This window comes from Taudactylus pleione, unplaced genomic scaffold (genome assembly GCF_031769625.1).
Source record: "Taudactylus pleione unplaced genomic scaffold, aTauple2 ptg001010l, whole genome shotgun sequence".
Taxonomy (NCBI): domain Eukaryota; kingdom Metazoa; phylum Chordata; class Amphibia; order Anura; family Myobatrachidae; genus Taudactylus; species Taudactylus pleione.
In genome coordinates this window covers 449,886-458,553 of record NW_028285411.1, presented here as the reverse complement: position 1 = coordinate 458,553, position 8,668 = coordinate 449,886, and the positions used below count along the sequence as shown (strand labels likewise).

General features: G+C 38.4%; 1 protein-coding gene across 1 annotated transcript in view; it reads right to left on the bottom strand.

Annotated features, from left to right (window-relative positions):
- Positions 1 to 305: 305 nt before the first annotated feature.
- The window catches only part of LOC148454311 (uncharacterized), a 64,294-nt gene continuing 55,931 nt past the window's right edge, over positions 306 to 8,668 (bottom strand). Inside the window, exon 5 of the mRNA XM_088461067.1 lies at positions 306 to 4,825. Within this exon, the coding sequence (XP_088317193.1) occupies positions 4,041 to 4,825 (785 nt within the window). The 3' untranslated portion in view covers positions 306 to 4,040. The remainder of the gene's footprint in view (positions 4,826 to 8,668) is intronic.

The window sequence follows — 8,668 nt, the reverse complement described above, 5'->3', positions numbered from 1 at the left end:
TTACTTATAGTGATCTTGGTTTATGTGACAGTATATGAGATTGGCAGCATCTATCAGGGGGATTTTATATACAGCGAATCACCAAAAAATTAAATAAGAAAATTAACAGAAAGTGGAAAAATAATAAAACATAGATACAAAAAAAACTATAATTGCTACAAATGTGAAGATAATGAGAGTATTGAAAATAAAATGAAAAAATAGTGTCTATAAATATATATATATGAAAAATATATAAATCCATAGGTATAACAAAATAATTTAATAAATAATTTTTCACATATTTTATTACAAATAGTCACGAAATGTGATACGGAATGTTGACCATTATGTAAATAATCAAGATGGTGAAAGATATAGAAGAGGTGAGTGATATATAGAGTAACATTGGAGGAATAAGAGGGAAACGAGGGGGGACATATAGAGGTAGCATCATGTGTAATTATATTGTTATAGGAAGTGAGTCTCATCATTGATCACAGTGGGAATGAATGTGGAGAATGTGCCAAGGTCAGTGATGAAGGAATAGTGAAGGGGAAGCTAAGTATCGGAGTGTTCTGGGATTAAGAAGAATGAGTATAAATAGATGACAATTCTCAGTCATATGAGTGGTGAGAGAAAGTGATACAATGATAACAAGCACTTTGTGGTCACCTATTTCAAGTATTTTCAACCCAAAATGTCCCTGGCAATTTCCAGCAGGACATTTACTACTGTTGCCCATTCCAATCATTCCCTGGTCCCACATTTCCATGGGCCGAGCTACCAACCTTAAACAAATACACCAGCATCTGTTCACGAGTAGATTCATTCTCCAAAATGGCCACTTCATACCACTCTGAGATCTTCCTTCTGCTTCAGCTCAACTAAATATTCTGTCTCTGGCTGTATCATTGGAATAGTCTCTGATCGGGGTGTACAGTTTGTGGCCAGAATTCTGGAGGTCTTTGTGCAAGACATTACAAGTGTGTACATTCTCTCATCTCAGGATAACTGGTCCGAACTTCTCTCTTGAGCAGAATGCACTTACAATCACTACCATGAGTCATCCTCTTCTAGTCCAATCCATACAGTCTATGGCAAAAATCTCTAGGGTACCTCCTTCTCTTCCATCTCTTCTCCTTCAGATCCAGCTGGCAGATTGATAGTCTGTGACTTCTACAAAATCTGGCAGCAGGTAGGGGCTTTTCAAAAAACAATCACACTGCTAAAAAGTTGTATGTAGATAAGAAAAGGAAAGCCATTCCTTATCTGCAGCCTGTCCATAAATAATGACCTGCAGGTAGGTAGAGTACATGGAAATTACGTGTCCACTGTGAATAGTCCACTGTAACCGGCAGTAGGATACCCGGGGTGTTGGCTTTGTGCCTTCAGCTCTGCGCAGTCCCTACTGGGTGACTCCTATCTTGTGATGTTTGGATGATTAGGACTTGAATTGGACCAGCAAAATGAAGTATTATATCATCAGATGGTGGTCTTTAGCTTTATTTGATGGTTAGGTGATGCATTAAGATACCGTAAACATAATTGGGTATGGGGTACATGCCTGAAGTCTGGCTAATGCATTTTTCTGTCTGATACAGCGTCATCAGAGGCATCTAAGTCACCCAGGAGTGACTACATAGAGCTGCAGGTACAAATGCACTATCCCGGTATCCAAGTTGGGAATAACTTGTGCACCAGAGAAAAGGTAAAAACATATCATCTTCTTTATATGATGTTACTATATCAGGGAATTACAAGTCTGTAGTCATTGGCATTTAGATATTGCGCAGTCAGCAGCAGCTACATGCATGTCTCAGCTTCAATTCTGAAAGCTAAGTATCTCATTACAACAGTCACCATATATATACAGCTCATTACAGTATTCATAAGTAACGAGTGCCAACATGTAATAGTTGTCCTCAATCTGCATCTTGGAGAATGTAAAGTAACATTACCTAAATCATATTGCTTGTATGCAAATGTCCTAGGCTGTAACTCAATGTCCATAGGTCCAGCATCCTATGGGATCCCAGGAATGTCTCATACATCATAAAAGGGATGGGCTCTCAGCTAACACCGTGCCAGCTTGGTTTGGCTTCTCTCCACAATACCAGGAAATTAAGTCACTTGGTCACAGACGGTCATACAGGGCTGGTTTTCTCACATGCGGCATATTGTACAGCATGGTGGTCATTGTGATTGTGCTTAGTCATTGGTGTGACCCACCAGAGCAGCTCTTATCTATGGGAGCTCAGATGGTCACACAGGGCTGGTTATCTCACACGCGGGATCTTACACAGCAGGATGGTCATTGTGACTGTGCTTAGTCACTGGTGTGACCCACCAGAGCAGCTCTTATCTACGGGCTCTCAGATGGTCACACAGGGCTGGTTATCTCACACGCGGGATCTTACACAGCAGGATGGTCATTGTGACTGTGCTTAGTCACTGGTGTGACCCACCAGAGCAGCTCTTATCTACGGGCTCTCATATGGTCACAGGTTTATGTAGATCTCAGAAACATGATTTATATATCACTCAGCTTTTTTGCCATCTTGCCCTCTTGGAAATTTGGAAGTACATCTTCTATATGTTAAGTTTTATTAACATAAAATATTAATTCTAGTTGAGATATATATGGTAATATTACCTATCAATATTTGTATCACTTATAATCATTGCAAGGTTATTTTAATAGTATAATTCACCACATACAAATGCTTTTGTTCATATGGGAAATTATATTTTCTCCTTGACAGCCGTCACAGAACATGTGCACCACCGAGAGGACAACTGGTCACTATTCCAGCTTTACTAACAATGTACAAAAAATTTCAGGTCAAAAAGTGTGGTAAATACTAACAAACAAGTGCCACACGCAACTGTGTTACCCCACATGGACGTCAGACAGGTCCGTGCGGCGTTTGGTTTTCTTACTTGTTACCAAACTCTTTATCTCATATATTTGTAGGTGTATAACAAAGCTTGTATTGTCCTTTCTGTGATTTCCTCACTACCAAATAATCTCCATCTCCTGACCCTGCACATTACTGGTGGTGTCACCACTGTGGGAGGTGAGACAGTGCAGGACATACTGAGGACAATCTGTACTGATCCTACTTATCCTGTGATGTCCCTGTATTATTCCTCCATTACTACGTACCCTGCTCATATCTGTATTCTGCTGGGATATCGGGAGCCTGATGCACTTAATGGACATTACTGTTAGTGGTTTATACCAGGACCAGCAGCTTCCTGTGTCCCTACACTAATTACATTATCTAATAATATATAAAATTACATAAGTGATCATAATATTAATGTCCTTATCTTTTGGAATAGTGTAAATAGTAGGTTACATGGGATCTAATTAGAAGGAACCAGACATCAGACTGCTGTAAGGAGATTAGAGATCCATTTACCAGGAAACCCAACCAGAGAATACTGGATCCAGTGAGATAAAATCAGAGGTTACAGATGTCATTATATCGCCCATCTCACCCCATCACTTACAGCCTAGTCATGACATGATGTCATAGTTTCCCATTTCCCATATTACATCCCCAGCACATTGTCATGATGACAGATTAGTTATGTCTCTATATTACATCATGTGATCCTGTTACTGCACAAATAGGCCAATAGCACAATAATAATCTAATACAGAGTTTTCCAAACTCCAACATTACAGGCCAGGGTTTAAGGATATCCATTCTTGAGTCCAAATGGCTAAATCAATTTACAGAGGTGCTAATTAAGTAACCTGTGCTCAAGCATGGATATCCAGCCTGTAATAGCGGTATTTGGGAAACTCTGAGCTGATAGAATAAGGAAACTGGAAGCCATTACATGAGGAACCTGTTGGAGCCCTATGTTGACGACATCTGTGTGGATTTTTGTTAAATTGTAATATATTAGTATATAGTGTGCTAATGCAAATATCATTTACCCTTCACTAAGCAGGGCAGCAAACTAGGCTAATATTGTATTTATGCTTGTTTTGAAAATTTTCAGTACTGCCAATACTGCTGCAATTTCTATATATTTCTAGATGCTCACCCGCATTGTTTTTCTCCTGTGTGACGTTTCTGATGTCTAATAAGAGCTGATTTGTGTGTAAAACATTTCCCACACTCAGAACATGGAAATGGTCTCTCACCTGTGTGATTTCTCTGATGTATAACAAGATATGATTTCTGGGTAAAACATTTCCCACACTCAGAGCATGGAAATGGCTTCTCACCTGTGTGACATCTCTGATGTATAACAAGATCTGATTTTTGTGTAAACAATTTCCCACATTCAGGACATGGAAATGGCCTCTCACCTATGTGATGTATTTGGTGTCTAACAAGAGCTGATTTGTGTGTAAAAGATCTTCCACACTCAGAACATGAAAATGGCCTCTCACCTGTGTGACATCTCTGATGGATAATAAGAGCTGATTTACATGTAAAACATTTACCACACTCAGAACATGTAAATCGCTTCTTACCTGTGTGACTGCTCTGATGTGTAACAAGCTGTGATTTACATGTAAAACATATTCCACACTGAGAACATGGAGATGATTTCTCACCTGTGTGATTTCTCTGATGTATAGTAAGATATGATTTCTGTCTAAAACATTTCCCACACACAGAGCATGGAAATGGTTTCTCACCTGTGTGTCTTCTCTGATGTATAACAAGAGCTGATTTACATGTAAAACATTTCCCACACTCAGAGCATGGAAATAGTTTCTCACCTGTGTGACTTCTCTGATGTCTAACAAGAGCTGATTTATATGTAAAACATTTTCCACACTCAGAACAGTTAAATATTTTTTCAGGTGTATGAGCTGCACTGTGTGTAAAAAAACCTGAGGTATCAGGAGAACATTGGTCACAATTAGAAGGATCAGATGATATAGCTGGATGTATATTTAGTGTAACGGAATTATCTCCTGGAGACTCCTGTGTGATGTTATCTTCTGTTTTAATATCTGTAGACAAAATGGGATCTCCCTCCAAGTCATTCCTGCTTGTGCGTCCATCTGCTGGAAATACAATAACTGTATTATTATTACTCACAGCTCTTTATATAGCACAGACATACTGAGAATCACTTTATATAACAAAGACATAAGGTGCATACACACACAACAATTTTTTTGAACGATTATCGATAGACGAAATCATTTAACGATAATTGTTTGAAAAAATCGTTCACTTTCTGAGTCAAACGATGAACGATTATTGTTCATGCGCGTTCACGTTTGTAGTTCAGTCAGACTTGTCAACTCAACGATTTTCATTAAGATAATATGCAAAAATCATTTGTAGTTCATAAAAATCGTTCATTACATTTAAATGAACATAGTAAATGAACAACTTTAGTAAACGATTTTAGTTAATTTTTTCAAGGTAGAAAATCGTTTACTAAAATCGTTCATTAACTCAATCGTTGTGTGTGTATGCAAGCTTTACCGAGAAGCACTTTATATAGCAGACACACTGAGAAGCACTTTATATAGCACAGACACTGAGAAGCACATTATATAGCACAGACACACTGAGAAGCACTTTATATAGCACAGACACACTGAGAAGCACCTTATATAGCACAGACATACTGAGAAGCACTTTATATAGCACAGACACTGAGAAGCACCTTATATAGCACAGACATACCGAGAAGCACATTATATAGCACAGACACACTGAGAAGCACTTTATATAGCACAGACACACTGAGAAGCACCTTATATAGCACAGATATACTGAGAAGCACTTTATATAGCACAGACACTGAGAAGCACATTATATAGCACAGACACACTGAGAAGCACTTTATATAGCACAGACACACTGAGAAGCACTTTATATAGCACAGACATACTGAGAAGCACTTTATATAGCACAGACACACTGAGAAGCACTTTATATAGCACAGACACACTGAGAAGCACTTTCTATAGCACAAACATACTGAGAAGCACTTTATATAGCACAGATACTGAGAAGCACTTTATATAGCACAGACATACTGAGAAGCACTTTATATAGCACAAACATACTGAGAAGCACTTTATATAGCACAGATACTGAGAAGCACTTTATATAGCACAGACATACTGAGAAGCACTTTATATAGCACAGACATACTGAGAAGCACTTTATATAGCACAGACATACTGAGAAGCACTTTCTATAGCACAAACATACTGAGAAGCACTTTATATAGCACAGATACTGAGAAGCACTTTATATAGCACAGACATACTGAGAAGCACTTTATATAGCACAGACACACTGAGAAGCACTTTATATAGCACAGACACACTGAGAAGCACTTTATATAGCACAGACATACTGAGAAGCACTTTATATAGCACAGACATACTGAGAAGCACTTTATAAAGCACAGACACTGAGAAGCACTTTATATAGCACAGATACACTGAGAAGCTCTTTATATAGCACAGACATACTGAGAAGCACTTTATATAGCACAGAAACTGAGAAGCACTTTATATAGCACAGATACACTGAGAAGCACTTTATATAGCACAGACATACTGAGAAGCACTTTATATAGCACAGACATACTGAGAAGCACTTTATATAGCACAGACACTGACAAGCACTTTATATAGCACAGATACACTGAGAAGCTCTTTTTATAGCGCAGACACACTGAGAAGCACTTTATATAGCTCAGACATACTGAGAAGCACTTCATATAGCACAGACATACTGAGAAGCACTTTATATAGCACAGACATACTGAGAAGCACTTTATATAGCACAGACACACTGAGAAGAACTTTATATAGCACAGACATGCTGAGAAGCACTTTATATAGCACAGACATACTGAGAAGCACTTTATATAGCGCAGACATACTGAGAAGCACTTTATATAGCACAAAACACACTGAGAAGCACTTTATATAGCACAGATACCGAGAAGCACTTTATATAGCACAGACACACTGAGAAGCACTTTATATAGCACAGACATACTGAGAAGCACTTTATATAGCACAGACATACTGAGAAGCACTTTATATAGCACAAAACACACTGAGAAGCACTTTATATAGCACAGACATACTGAGAAGCACTTTATATAGCACAAAACACACTGAGAAGCACTTTATATAGCACAGACACACTGAGAAGCACATTATATAGCACAGACATACTGAGAAGCACTTTATATAGCACAGACACTGAGAAGCACTTTATATAGCACAGATACCGAGAAGCACTTTATATAGCACAGACACACTGAGAAGCACTTTATATAGCACAAAACACACTGAGAAGCACTTTATATAGCACAGACATACTGAGAAGCACTTTATATAGCACAGACATGCTGAGAAGCACTTTATATAGCACAGACACACTGAGAAGCACTTTATATAGCACAGACATACTGAGAAGCACTTTATATAGCGCAGACATACTGAGAAGCACTTTATATAGCGCAGACACACTGAGCAGCAGTTTATATAGCACAGACACACTGAGAAGCACTTTATATAGCACAGACACACTGAGAAGCACTTTATATAGCGCAGACATACTGAGAAGCTCTTTATATAGCACAGACATACTGAGAAGCACTTTATATAGCACAGACACTGAGAAGCACTTTATATAGCACAGATACCGAGAAGCACTTTATATAGCACAGACACACTGAGAAGCACGTTATATAGCACAGACATACTGAGAAGCACTTTATATAGCACAAAACACACTGAGAAGCACTTTATATAGCACAGACATACTGAGAAGCACATTATATAGCACAGACATACTGAGAAGCACTTTATATAGCGCAGACATACTGAGAAGCACTTTATATAGCGCAGACATACTGAGAAGCACTTTATATAGCGCAGACATACTGAGCAGCAGTTTATATAGCGCAGACATACTGAGAAGCACTTTATATAGCGCAGACATACTGAGAAGCACTTTATATAGCGCAGACATACTGAGAAGCACTTTACATAGCGCAGACATCCTGAGAAGCACTTTATATAGCGCAGACATACTGAGAAGCACTTTATATAGCGCAGACATACTGAGAAGCACTTTATATAGCGCAGATACACTGAGAAGCTCTTTATATAGCGCAGACATACTGAGAAGCACATTATATAGCACAGACATACTGAGAAGCTCTTTATATAGCACAGACGCACTGAGAAGCACATTATATAGCACAGATATACTGAGAAGCACTTTATATAGCACAGACATACTGAGCACCACTTTATATAGCACAGACATACTGAGCACCACTTTATATAGCACAGACATACTGAGAAGCACTTTATATAGCACAGACATACTGAGAAGCACTTTATATAGCACAGACATACTGAGAAGCACTTTATATAGCACAGACATACTGAGAAGCACTTTATATAGCACAGACATACTGAGAAGCACATTATATAGCACAGACACACTGAGAAGCACTTTATATAGCGCAGACATACTGAGAAGCTCTTTATATAGCACAGACACACTGAGAAGCACTTTATATAGCACAGACATACTGAGAAGCACTTTATATAGCACAGACATACTGAGAAGCACTTTATATAGCACAGACATACTGAGAAGCACTTTATATAGCACAGACATACAGAGAAGCACTTTATATAGCACAGACATAC